The sequence below is a fragment of the Pseudopodoces humilis genome, chromosome 12 (assembly GCF_049639895.1).
Source record: "Pseudopodoces humilis isolate 2021_Gansu_Grassland_sample_001 chromosome 12, ASM4963989v1, whole genome shotgun sequence".
In the NCBI taxonomy this organism is placed as follows: domain Eukaryota; kingdom Metazoa; phylum Chordata; class Aves; order Passeriformes; family Paridae; genus Pseudopodoces; species Pseudopodoces humilis.
In genome coordinates this window covers 18,141,732-18,156,038 of record NC_142211.1, presented here as the reverse complement: position 1 = coordinate 18,156,038, position 14,307 = coordinate 18,141,732, and the positions used below count along the sequence as shown (strand labels likewise).

Here is a 14,307-nt window from a genome sequence, read left to right as displayed (position 1 = left end):
AGAGTGATTTTCCTTGTACTCCTGGAGTTGGTGAGCAACTTCATCCACTGTTGGTGCCTCTTCGTCTCTCCAGGTCATTGCAGCCAGTGAGTTGGCATATGACAATTGTGTGCTTTGTACAAATTTCCACCACATAGTTGTGTGCACTGGACTTTGGATTTGTGGGTGACTGCACATTGTTTGAGTCAAATAATCTGTAGCATGACTAACTTCTCCAGGTCCTGTACACCTTTCTCCACTACAGTCTATTTGCCTGGGCAACCTATCTTCCTTGAAGGGGTACCTTTCCTTCACACTTGACAGAACTCACCTCCAGAGGCCAAGGACTTGTGTCCCTTTTCCAATCACCTTCTGTAGAAAGTGATCCCAGCTGCTTGATTTCCTTACCTTCTAATTTTAAACTGCTAGCTCTGTTGTCCCAGTGTTGGAGCAGCCAGGTGATAACATACTCATCTGGACAAGATCTGAAATCCTTTTGCGTATCCTGCAGCTCACTCGGGGATACGGATTGAGTGGTTACCTCTTATTCTGCCTCTTTCTCATGTTCCTGTGCTGGGTCTGCTTTGTCCTCCTTTATTAAATGAGATGCCTTTTGTGTCCATTTCTTCTTGTGTATAGAGGCAAATGATACCAACATGGGTTGGTTCTTTGCTTCAGCTGCATCGTTCATCACCAGGGTCTGAGTAGCTGCAGTGCTTGTTGCAGGGTTTGGAGTAGTCACAGTGCCTGTTGTGGGGGTTGGTATAGTCACAGGTAGTTGCTTAACCCTAAACAACATCTGAAGTACATTCAACATTCCTAGGAATAGGACCAGCACCAGAAATAGCCTAGTTTCAACATCCCAGGGATTTAAAAAATTTCAAAATTCTCAGACAGTTCTGTAATTAGCCTGGAGGAGAAAGGGAAGATGTAGGAAGATGTCTCCCCCTTGGATTGATTCTCTGAGGAGAAAAGGCAAAAATTATAATTATTAATTATAAATAGAATTGATATTAATAATTATAAACAAATAATTAATTGTCAAATAATTAATTTGATAAATAATTAATTATTTGTCCCAGTTTGAGACAAAATTTAGGAGGAAACTTCCCAAGGAGGTCTCCTCTAGAAAGCAAATTTCAGCAGCCTCAACCGGTTCTGGAGATAATCTCCTTGGAGAAAAGTGGGATAGACTGTTTATTTCACAAGCAAAGTACTCACAAACTTGAGAAAATGAATAATATTAAACAATAAAACCTCTCCTTGCTCTGAAGAGATGGCAAACTCAGACAGTCCTTCTGTGGTTCAGAGTCCTCTGTGGCTGTGTCTCAGTCTCTTGAGTCTCTCTCAGTCCCTCTGGGGCTGGAATGCAGCATCCAGGGCCCCCGGTGGGCCACAGGCATGAGCTCCCAGTGTTATTCTGAGTTTTAAGTCCGGAGCAGGGCTGAATAGTCCCAGAAGAAGAAGGCACAGTCCTGGGAAAACCTTTCTTGCCGTATCTAATGAGGAAATCCAGCAACAAAAGCAAAGAAAAGCTCCCTCTCTCTCTCTGCAAAAGCCAAGAACTCTGAGAGCATTGAGCCTTATCTCTCGCTGTCCGTGCTAGGCAGCACAGTCCCTGAGAGAGGAATTCTGGGGGAGTAATGTGAAGCTTCTGCAGACAAACTGTGTGCTGTTTCTCTCCCCCTTTTCCCTCTCTGTCTCTCTGGGCCTAGCTTAAAGCTACAGGACCCATTTCTGAGTAGAAAAAACAGATGACGGGATACCAGACCATACAGTCACCCCAAGACAAATTCCCAATAGATGACTCTCAAAGTACAGAGGTGAGGGCAATGCTGAGTTGACATACCAGCAATTCTATCATATCACAAGCCAGTATTACAAAGTACAACAAAACAAGAAACTTAGCCCAGGCCCCAGAGATAATAAATACCAAAAGAGCAAACACATGCTGCAAGTAAGTAGTTACATAATGTAACTCTGAGAACAAGCACAACTCTGAGAAAATAAATCAACACTGTGACCAGTGACTATTAAACCAATACAATAAAAACTTATAACAAATTTGTTTTAACATGCTTTGGTCAAATCTGTCATTATCTCAACCCTTTGTGCCCCACATCAGGCACCAAAAAGGACTGTCAACTCCAGCCAGCAACTAAATAACACACATACGATTGCTCACTGCCCCCCACTTCCCCGGGGAGGAGAATCAGAAAAAAAGTAAAAGCTCATGTGTTGAGATAAGTTTATTAATTGAAACAAAGTAAATTGTTATTGTTATTGTTATTGTTATTATTGTTGTTGTTGTTGTTGTTGTTGTTGTTGTTATTGTTATTGTTATTGTTATTGTCCTGAAAAGGAGAAAGGGAGAGGAATAAAACCCAAGGAAAACAAATTATGCACAATACAGGTGTTCACCACCCGCTAACTGATGCCCAGCCCATCCTCGAGCAACACACCCCCTTTCTAGATAACTCCCCTCAGTTTATATACTGGGCATGATGTTCTGTAGTGTGGATTATCCCTTTGGCCAGTTCAGGTCAGCTGTCCCAGCCATGCTCCCTCCTGGCTTCTTGTGCAGCTCCTCTCTGGCAGGGCCTGAGACACTGAAAAGCCCTTGACTCAGGGTAAGCAATGCTCAGCAACAACCAAAGCATCAGTGTGTTATCAGCATTAATCTGTACTGAATCCAAATGAAGGCACTGTGCCAGCTACTAGGAAGAAAATTAACTCTATTCCAGCTTAAATCAGGACACTGCTTCAGCTATAGTCATACTTTATATTAAAAAAATAATTATTGTTTCTTCCTACTGAAATTTGTTTCAAAGATTGTTTTCTCATTTTCTTGTTTTATCTTCCTTGCACCTTCCTGAACTCTTTAGGACTTCAGCATGCATTTGACAGTGACTGGAAAGCTGGGAAAATCACTTACAACAATTATAGAAATGGATCTGATGATGCTGTTCTGGCTTACAAACTATTGGTGCAAACAGGCAACCGAGCAAAGCCCATTGACATCAGCCAGGTACTGTATCAGAGTCCACAGTGGTTTATACAGGAACGCACAATCTCATCAGGAGTTGGAGGAGATGCAAGAAAAATGCCATAGCTCCTTTTTTCATCTTGATGAATTGAAATTTCTGAGTTGTACCTAATTGCGTAACCTCATTGACTTTGCTTGAGCTGCATGTTACCTGCAGAGTCTGGCTTGTGTTGAGAAATATTTAAAATCAATATCAGGAATGCCTGTCCTTCATGATTGTTGGCTGGCATGGGTTAAATGCTGTTCCTGTCTCATACACACATGCACACACAGTTTCCTCTGAAACTGGTGTGGAAGATGCTACTCTGCATCCTTAGGTAGGTGGAGACTGGTCCTATGCAAGACATAAAGCCAATGTTAGTCTTGTTGCCCTAAGTGGCATCATTTCTGATTTGAATCAGTATTTTTTATAAGGATCACCGATGCTCAGCCTTCTGCTGTGGCTTTGAATCTAGCATTTGCAATTATTTAGTTAGTTCCTACGAATTTATTCAACACACAGATTTTAAAGAAAGATGTTTACAAATGATAGTGAATGGAAGGGGACTGAAATAACTATATGCTGTACAATATTATTGTACTGTCATTACTAAATATAGATATACTGTAGTAGAACTGAGAATAGCAGTTGGGTGAGCTGCCTAAATAAAATGCATCCTAACTTCTTTCACAAAGTTATCACAACATATGACTGTTTTTTCTGCTTTTTAGTATCACATAGGTAGGTGAAATATGCTGGGTTTGACTCCTTAAGCCAAAATTTTATTTTAATCCTTTTAAGAAAAAATTGTGCAGTAGTTTCTTCTCTCCTAGAATCATTGACTCAGTGCTTTCAGGCAGAAAATAGTCTCTTTAGTGAGTTTCTTGGCAGATTTTCTTATTTTCATTTTTGTCTGGCATTAAAGGTGACAAATTTATGGATTACATTGTTCAGCGTGTGTAAAACCCATTGCTATATGGCAGCATGCAGCATGCTGTCAGGTTTGAATGATGCTTTAGTTATGAATTAAGCAAAGGTAGGGAGCCAAAGGGAAAACCTTTATGAGATTTTGTTTAACAGTGTCTGCCACATACACTGAAGAAAAAATGTGATTAGACTACAGCTGTTGATACAATTTCCTGTGCCTGGGAGGGAGAAAAATGTGGTACATCCACAAGGGCTGAGTACTGTACCATACAATTCCAAAGACAGCTTGAAGACATACAGTCAATGCATATCCTGTGGATCAATTGAATCCAGAACCTTAGAATCTAGTTGTGGGGTGTGGGGTTTTCTTTTGAGGGGGGAAAATGTTGACTGTTTTTAATTGCTGTTGCTAATGTTCTTCATTTCATTAAAAGGACCTGAAACTGGAGCCAAGTCAGAGTTTTAAATAAACAAATCAAACAAAGAAACCCCACAGTAATACTTTTAATCCAGAGTTCTGTCATAGCTCTAGCTGTGCAGTATTTGGCTGAAGAACCCTAGAAGCATACCACTGTTTTTTATCCCATAGATACATTTGTCAACAGTGACCCAAATAACACAGTGCACTTGTCTGGCTTTTTTTTTACACTGGGTATTTTCTGAAATACATAGATCATGGGAGACAAGTGTTAGAAAAGTTTATACAGATGTTGTTTTATTTTTATAGCTCTCCATTTACTTGGTGGCATTTTCTTCAATGTTAACAACAGAGGTTAACTGCACACAGGCATGTATAGGCACTCTTGCCAAGTTTTTCCCTTTGCTTTAAAATGCATTTCTTCAATTCTGTTGTTTTTCACCCTCAATTACAGGGAATTTTTTTGAATTTGTATTTAAATTGTTCAGTTTGCTCTGGAACCATCTGCTGATATAGTGGGTATTATAAAAATTATATAAATATTAGTTTATCAAAAACCACTTTCCACTGTTGCTTTAGTTGTTTAGATTTTTCTTCATTCTCAAACAATAGTTTGCTGGTAAGTCACTTCAAGTGAAAGTTAATGCTATTTGTCTTTTTCTTTCCCCCCTCTTATATGTGTGTGTTGCATCTCTAGGCTTTTTGTCATAAGCTTTGCAGCAAGAGCCCTGAAAGCAAAACTCATTCTGAATGGCTTCTAATATTTTCATTTTGCAGTTGACTAAACAATGTTTGGTGGATGCAGATGGAATCATTAACCCAAATGCTTTTTACATCTACCTGACAGCCTGGGTTAGTAATGACCCTGTAGCCTATGCTGCCTCACAAGCCAACATCCGGCCTCCCCACCCAGAATGGGTCCATGACAAAGGAGACTATATGCCAGAAACAAGGTTGAGAAGTAAGTAACATTTCATCTTAATGTCTTCCAGTTTATATAGGTAGTCTCACTCCTTCCTTTAAGACCTAGTAACTATAGTTGGCTGATGCTGTATAGGGCTCAGAAGCATAAACAGAACAATATACTGTGTTACTCTGTAGACTCAGGACACAAATGCAGTTGTTGAATCTAGTGTAATGTGGCACCACTGAAGGGTTTTATCATGTTGAAAATTGAGTTTTATAACAGTTTCTAGCAAAGCTCTAGGAACTTATAATAAGCATTGATCTTAATATTGATTGATAGTTCAGTATGCAAGAGAAACCTGGAGATTGCATTAAATTCCTGAATTTCATCATGTTTATCCTCAATTTTTGATATGTAAAGAAATTACATCGTTAGCTCATATATATATATGACACCAACACCAATATGGTACAAGAGCTATTTTGGGGAGGAGTCTGTATGAGTGGGTGTTCTCCTTCTGTCCCTCCCACTCTGTGCTGTTCACTGTTTTGCATCCTGAGCAGCAATGTTCATTCGCCTTGCTTCACTTTGGTAATTTATTGGGAGGACTGTTAGTTGGACACCAGTGGGGAATGGGAGAGTACATGTGGGGGAGGAATGGTGCTCTTGAAAATGTGATTGGGTAACAAGCTAGCTGTGCTTCAATGTATCCAAACCCTAGGACAGGTATTCAGTAAAAAGCTGGTGAAGATTGCATACAGATATTGCAATCTGTAGTTGTTAAATGATATAGAATTGTTTGGGGACTTTATAAAGGCTGTGTTTATCACAAATATAGTAATTTCCTTTATCTAGAGTTTTTAAAATGTCAGTTGTTCCAAAGACGCAAAAATTTAAATTTAACACCTTTAAGTGTTCTGCTATGGAGAACAAGTGTCTTGTTAACCATGCTGTCTGTGTATCTCCTTCCCAAACATGTTAAAACATTGCTATACTTTTCCTAGTTCCAGCAGCTGAGCCCATAGAATATGCTCAGTTTCCTTTCTACCTCAATGGATTGCGTGAAACTTCTGACTTTCTGGAAGCTATCAAGAACGTGAGAGCTATCTGTAATAACTATGCTGGTATGGGGATTGCCAGCTACCCAAATGGTTATCCATTTCTATTTTGGGAGCAGTATATCGGACTTCGGCACTGGCTCCTTTTATCTGTTAGTGTGGTTTTGGCTAGCACGTTTCTGGTGTGTGCCCTCTTCCTCCTGAACCCATGGACGTCTGGCATCATTGTAAGTTTATTATAAGGGTCTTTGTTGAAGTCAAATTCCTTTCAGCATAGCTCTTGCTATAATCAGGAAGGGTTTTTTTATGTCTGGACATCTAATAGAGCATGTATATTGCATCATTCATTATATATTTATTCTGCTTGAGGGGGTAGAGTTCATGCTAAAGATACAAACCTTTATAACCTTTGTCCACCTTAATAACCTTTGTCCTTTGTCCACCTTTTTGCAGCTTTAAAGGTTTTGTTGTAAGGACACATGAATTGTTATCTTTGTTCAGAGGCCCATTAACATGAGAAATAAAGACACCTAGGAAAATTTAGAATGTTATTAAATATTAAAGTTATTTATATTTCATTTTTCCTTCCTTCTTTTATCAGGGTTATTTTTCAAGGCAGTTGCTTGTGACTAACTTGCCTGTAAATTTGCCCACTGGTTTCTGAATGCAGTCTTTCTGGAAAGACTGAAATGGTTAGGTTGTACAATACACACAGAGAAAAGAGTGTAACTGGACTATTGAGGAAAAAGAGTTGTAAAATTATAAATTGAAGGGAATACTCCTCCAAACTTTCTGCAAGGTACCATAAGCCTCATAGTAAACATTCAAGTTAAATTGGATTATTATGTTCCTATGTTTGAATTCCATAAAGTGCTATATGGTTTATGTGTATGGTATCATAAATGTTGTGTGGCTTAGAAAAATAGAAACCAGCTGCTAGTTTTTGTATTATACATTTATATAGCAAGTATTTTAAAAAGTAAATGTTTAGTCTGGAATATTTTTCATAGCACTGAATCAAGCAACTTATGTTATCTTTCTTGATTCATTAGCTTATAAAATAATTTATTATAGTGCATACTTTTATCCCTTGGAAAGGTGGTTTATTTTCAGAGTCTGAAATTGCTTTTTAAGTTTGTCTCTTTTTTCCTGCTTGGCTTTAGAAACTTTGAAGTTGATTCCATGGATTTCCTCCCTCCCTTATTTTTTACAGGGTAGATTAAAGAAAGATAAAAGCTTTCCCTCATATTTCTCTATTTGCATTGTCCATATGAATCCCTTCAAGTACCTTTAAAGCTCAAAGGCCCCCTGTAACCCGAGACTCATCAGTTAATTATGACATTCACCCTCTTCTGGGCTTTAAACATATTCTGGAGTCATCCTAACTTATATTTGGAGTACTACAAAAAGAATTCCAATGCAGTTATTTGAAAGTCAGTTTTTCTAGACGGTTTTACAGAGAAACAGGTGAAAAAGAGAAAAATTATGTTCCAATGAATATCCATGAGAATGAAGAAAAAAAATATTTTTCAAATCATACTGATAAATCATTACCCATAGAAAAGTGATGCTTGATTCTTAAATGGTTCTTCGGATAATAATTTAAAATGACTCTTTAGAGGGTCATTGCCACTGAGCACAATGAAACAAGGAAAAATGGCTTGTCTTTGAGGATAAGAGAAGGACTGATATGAGGGATATATTTTATAGTCCCCATATTGTTTTGTAATATCCTTCTTCTTCATTTGTCTAGAATATGAGAAGATACTAACGGCTGTTTGAAATCATCTAGGTGGTGGTGCTGGCTCTGATGACTGTGGAGCTGTTTGGCATGATGGGTCTAATTGGAATAAAGCTGAGTGCAGTGCCTGTGGTTATCCTGGTTGCTTCTGTTGGCATTGGTGTGGAATTCACTGTTCATATCGCGTTGGTATGTAAAACTAGAAAACATTTACAAAGTATTTTAAAATAAAATAGTAACTGTTATTATTCCAAATCCTTACTTAAACTCCTAAGTCAGTGGCATGATTTTCAGAAAAGTATCAGTCATAAACTTTGCACAAAGTTTTTTGTGCCATTTGGATTGTCATGTTAGAGTACATCTGATCTGAAGAAATTGTTTCTAACTGTTGATTCAGTCTCCTAGAAGATAAGAGGGAACAGATAACAATATTTTAATATTAATAATGCTTTTTGAAGACTGATTAATTAAGATCATGGGTAAATGTGGTATCTGGTTGTGTGAGACACAAATACATAGACAAAGCAGAGCTCTTAATAGTCATTATTTTAGGCCACATTCATTCATCATCTGCAGCCTCGGTGTTGTTGACTCTCAGTGCTATGTAGTTCTTTATGCCCTCTTGTGTGTAGATTCTGTATCTTGTGGTAAAGAAACCTTCAAAGGGAGATATCCAAAATGTTATAATGTCATTTAATCTCTCTGGAACACTAAAATTTGAATGATTTTAATTCTTCATGGGAAAAATCACCTTCTTTTCAAAACCCAGCAGCTATTAATAACGAGCTCAAATGTGCAATCTGCAGGGAAAGAGTTTTCCAATGTAATAAAGAAAAGCAGAGAGGAATAAATGCTTCAATGTTTTATATAAACATTTTCAACAATTTCAAAGTTAGGTGTTCAAATCTAGAGTGCACTTAATCATCCAACTTAATCAACCTGATGTACAGAAGTGCAGAAAATAGACAGTTTTCTTGCAAGGGAGCAGTTTTGGATATTTGTTATGCAAAACTCATCCTGCTTTATTTGGTGACCAAGACTGAATGGAATAAAAGGCTATTTTTCTGTGTTCACATTTGACACTGGAAGCACTGATCCATGCAATGTTAAGGATAAGTTTAGACCAAGGCCTGATTTCTTTTTTCTGTCAATTAAGCAATTTTTATACTAAGTTGGAGATTTTAGATATTTTCTTAGAAATTAGGGAATTTCAGAATTTAAATGTTTATATACTACAAACGAAAAGCTATCCATGTTTTAAAACATTTTCCATTTATCTGTTCTTAGTAGTGTTATATCTCAGAACTCTCAGTGTTACATAGGGAAAGGTCTCTTCACACACAGCATAAATCATTTTTCTGTAAGACTATCCTAATTAATTTTTCAGAAGAATGTTACTTTAAGAATGTCATTGTCCTTATGGATTTGAATCTTACCATATTAAAAAGTAAGAATGGGTGAGTCTAGTCAATATAATATCATCTCAAGAAAAAGATGTATGGAGCCTACTATAATCTCTGGTATATTAGTATCATAGCAATCAAAAAATAAATGAAAGGAGGGGACTGGAAAATGGGGCGAGAGATGGAGAGATTGGATGGAGATTTAATAGAACTTTTAGACTCAGCAGGAGGATGGGTAGACTATTGAGAGGATCTGGTAACAGTGAAAAGGAGCTGATAATTAAAAGGAATCCAAGCACACTGGTGATGGCCAAATACTTGGAACATAGCAGGGGAGGGACTTGAACCCACCCCAATACTGAGTGGAACTCAAACCCACTACAGCATTTACACCAAATCTGCTCAGGGAGTTTTAACACTTGCCTTTTGATGCCTCCCACGTAAAGGATGCCAGCTGAAATCACATCCATTGCCGGCAGTTGGATGTTTGAAGATGACAGGATCCAAAAGTGGTAGCCTAGGGTCTCATTTAGGTCTCCGAACTGTTAGTACTTCTCTACCCTAGGTATCTTGTAACAGTCTCAAGCTTTAAATCTGGAAAGGTAATTTATTTGAGTGGTACAGTGCTAGAAACAGCTCAAACTGGGTGCCTTCAGAGAGGGACCCTGAACAAAGAAATACCTGGGCAATTATACCCTTAGGGTCTAAGTTTCCCAGCCCTCATGTGACAGTTTGGTCCAGTAATAATATTTAGGTCTGGGGTCTTCTTGTTCTTCATTGGTTATCTTAATTGTGTCTAGGCAGGCCATTTCTTCTCTTATCTGTGAGGTTGCAGCTTCTGATGAAGGGGTAGTGGCCTTCCTTGCTTCCTTATCTTTCATTGTGAACTGGCTCTGTGGCCTTCTTTTATTAAATTAGGTAAAAGTTCAGGGTATCTGGGCTTGCAGCCTAAGGCTTCAGAAAATTTAGCTACTAATGCTGAGCAAGTTATACTAAAATAATCCTCTAATGTTCATTAAGTCCAACTTCCCTGCCATGGGCAGAGACTTCTTTCACTAGGTTAGGTTGCTAAAGGCCCTTTCCAACCTGACCTTGAAAACTTCCCATGATGGAGCATCCACAACTTCTCTGAACAACCTGCTCCAGTGTCTCATCAGCCTCATCATAAAGCATTTTTCTTTATACACAGTCCAGATCTACCCTCTTTCAGTTTAAAACACTTGCCCCTTGTCTTGTGTGCTGGTTTCACATTTAAGTGATATTTAGTAAGGAAGAAAGAAACCACCCACGGAAATTATTTTCCTGAGAGAAGCTGCTAAGAGCTTCCTCTGTGCCTGGAAAAAAAACAATAGCTGGCTAGCTCTGAGAATTGACATCCTATGAAACCATATAAAAGCTGTGTCTACCTCTGTGAATTCCACATTTTAAAAACAGGCAAGGCCGGGAAATATCTCTCTTTCTTCTGGCCTCAAATGGTAACTGAGCTCTGGTGGGGCCAGCCCCGCTCCACCGCGGCCTGTGTGGCCTGTTGGGGCTGGGCTGGACCCCAGCGATAGCCGGGTGGGGGACGGGAGGCCGTGGAGCCTCGGCTGAAGCTGGGCCAGTTCACAGCTGCTAACATCTTGCTAACACCAAACCCTGTCCCCACCGTTGGCCTGCATTGAACTGGGGTCCACCGGGCCCCGGAAGTGGCTCCGGGCTGGGCCAGGCCCCCTCTGCCTCCTCCCCACCCACCTCTCCCAGCCATTTCCCCCGCCCAGCGGCGGCCTGCAATCCATCACTGTGACTGCTTCGGCCACTGCCCATGACAATCTGCAGGCCTAGACAAGATATTAACCCTTTCACTGCACAGATGAGACCTGCAGACCTTGATCCTCAAGGGAGAGAAAAAGACAGTGACGACACATAGAAAGACAACGTAAAGACACCAAAGTCAATAAAGAAAAAGTCAAGTCTCAAATGGAAAGAGAATGAAGAAATGCCCTAATACTGAAGCTAAAAGTTCTTTTAGTAAAGATAGACTATTGTTGTAATGCAGTTAGGAAAAATGGTATGACCCAAAAAATGTACCCCTGAAAATGTAGAACTGTAAGTTTCTTTCCCTTATCTTGTTCTCCCCAGTTCCCCTTATTGGTTGTATGAATTCCCACCACCCCTTTCCCCCTGTCTTCAAAAAGGAGTGCTTATGGATACCTCTTCCTCTTTCCCTCCTGCTCCCTCACTCCGTAGGATCCCAAGAAATAAAGCTGTAACTGCCATCTCAGCTAAGGGAAAGAGCCTCGTTTTTAGGTTCTTCTTTGATAAGCTAAACTATCTCCCCTGTCTCCCTGGCTGCTGCTGGGCGGACAGTGGTAACAGAGAGGCAGGGGACATTAGAAATTTTAGCAGACTATGATACACTAAAATATCCCTTTTAATTCATAAGGAAGTATGCAGGGGTGGAGTGTTCAAACTGTAAACGTGAACAAAAGCAACGATAATTAAGCAAAGCAGATGTTAAAGTAGCTGTGATCCCATGAGAAGCTTAAACCAAAAAAAAAATAAAGTGATAAAGACCCTTTGTCCCCAGGGAGAGAAGAAGACCTCTGTTCCCAGAGATAAAGATGATCACAAAAAGAGATAAAGAAAACCTTTACTTTTAAACAGCTCATCCTTAAAATAATACCCCATAAGTTGACATAGCCCATAAATGCAGCTGTTAGAAAGCTGTGAAAATAAAAAAAAAAACCAACTTCACAATTACAGATCTTTTCCCAGTCAGCTACTATTTGTAAAAATCAAAAGCCACGAGAGAACTGTTTCTTGTAGAAAAGTCTCCATGGCATGGCAAGAGAAAACTCCTCTCCCTACAAGAACTAATAAAATACTATTGTAGAAGTAGTAGCTAATTTAAAATCCCAAGTTTTGTCTCTACGTTGTCAGTTAAAAAAAAGAAGTCAGGCAGGGGGAGGAAAAAGTGCTCCAAAGGTTTTATTCTAATGCTTCTTATTCTTTTAGTTCTGTTAATAAAGTTTTCTTCATTCCTTTTAAGTTTTAAAGCTGTTTTGCCCTCCTCCTAATCCATATCTCACAGCAAAAAAAAAAGTAAGTGCACTAGTAATTTTAGCCAGCTCTAAACCCACCACATTTTTTAGTGCATTAACCAGAAAACTCAAATCAGCGAACCTAAACCACTGCATCCCGTCACAACAGACCTTGGTAGAAAGTCTCTCTTAATCTTTCTTATAAGCCCCCTTTATATACTGAAAGGCCACAATAAGGCCTCCCTGGAGCCTTCTGCTTTCCAGGCTGAACAACCCCAACTCTCTCAGCCTGTGTTCATCAGAAATGCATTCCAACCCTCTGACCATATTTGTGGCCCTCTTCTGGACCTACTTTTAACAGGTCCATGACTTTCCTGTGCTGGGGACCCTAGAGCTGGATGCAGTACTCCAGACGGGGTCTCAAAAGAACAGAGTAGAGAGGCAGAATAATCACTCACCCTCAACCTGCTGGCCACTCCTCTTTTTATGCAGCCCAGGATATGATTTGGTTTCCGGGCTGCAAGTGCACATTGCCAGTACATATCAAATTTTTCATCTACCAGTATTCCTAAGTCCTTCTCTGCAGGTCTGTTTTCAATCCATTCATCCACGAGTCTGTATCAGTATTGAGGATTGCTCTAACCCAGGTGAAACACCATGCATTAACATTTAGAGGGTTTGTAGAATTTCTTTTCAAGGCTGTGAAAAATGAGGTTCACATAATTTTTATAGAATTAAAAAATTTAATAAAAAAACAATTAGGAGAAAAAAATAAAGTATACAAATACAGCCAGGTGTCTCTGCATTCAGCCAAGAGAGCACACCTTACTAACAAAGGATTGTCCCTTAAAAACAGAATCCTACTACATATCCATAAATTCTCATACATATTCATACATTCTTCTTAGGATCTTTGGTGTTCTTCTGTTTAGTTTTCTCTTGCCCCCTTCCCAATAGATCAATCTTCTTGGTGCCATCGAGATTTACATTCCCTGATACCAGAAATGCAATAAATTCCTCCCCCCCAGAGTTCTGGTCACTGCTGTCTTCATCTGGATAAGATAGTTTACAAAAGAAAAAAAGATCTCCAGCTATCTTTTTCAGTCTTTGGGTTACACAAACAAAAGTAATTTTTGTTTTAATGCTATGTCATAGCTTAACATACATGTATTATACCACTATTTCTAAGTTTCATTAATAACAGAAATAAAGAAAACTATATTATTACAGCTAAATTTTCTAATCTTATACATATAATATTCATTATAATACTTGCGAAAAGCCAATAATATGATATGCATTTATAACAAGGCTTAACTAAGAACCACTCTGGAACACAAATGGTAACTAAAAGACAGTCCAGAATTGTATGAATATTCACACTCTCTTTCTCTCTTAATGCTGTTTCACACTTTCTTTTCTGCCATGGGGCATTCAAGGAAAAGTATGCACCATAATCACATTTCAGCAGTGTTCTAAAACAATGCTATCATCATTGCATATAAACTCTTTTAAATATATATTTCTTTCAAAAGACTGACTTCTATGTACACTACAAAAATAAATTTTCACATAAATTATATGTCATAATTTTATCTTTGTAACTGAAATGACACTGTCTCGGTTTGAGACAAATTAGGAGAAAACGTCCAGAAAGGGTGTCTCCTCTAAAGAAAGGTAGGTTTCGGCAGCCCCTCCCCCACAGGTTCAAAAGGAATTTCTTGGAGGAAAGTGAAAAAAACCCTGTTTATTTAACAAGCAGAGTGCACGCAGGCACAGGAAAAGAGAATGAATAATGTTAGATAATAAACCTTCCCATTGTGGA

The 14,307-nt window shown here is 38.8% G+C and overlaps 1 protein-coding gene across 1 annotated transcript in view; it reads left to right on the top strand.

Moving 5' to 3' along the window:
- Positions 1–11,283, top strand: part of LOC148183461 (protein patched homolog 1-like) — a 62,946-nt gene extending 51,663 nt beyond the window's left edge. Inside the window, exons 5-9 of the mRNA XM_088061489.1 lie at positions 2,865–3,007; positions 5,128–5,311; positions 6,262–6,542; positions 8,108–8,245; positions 11,203–11,283. Coding sequence (XP_087917615.1) covers positions 2,865–3,007; positions 5,128–5,311; positions 6,262–6,542; positions 8,108–8,245; positions 11,203–11,283 — 827 coding nt within the window. The remainder of the gene's footprint in view (positions 1–2,864; positions 3,008–5,127; positions 5,312–6,261; positions 6,543–8,107; positions 8,246–11,202) is intronic.
- Positions 11,284–14,307: the final 3,024 nt, after the last annotated feature.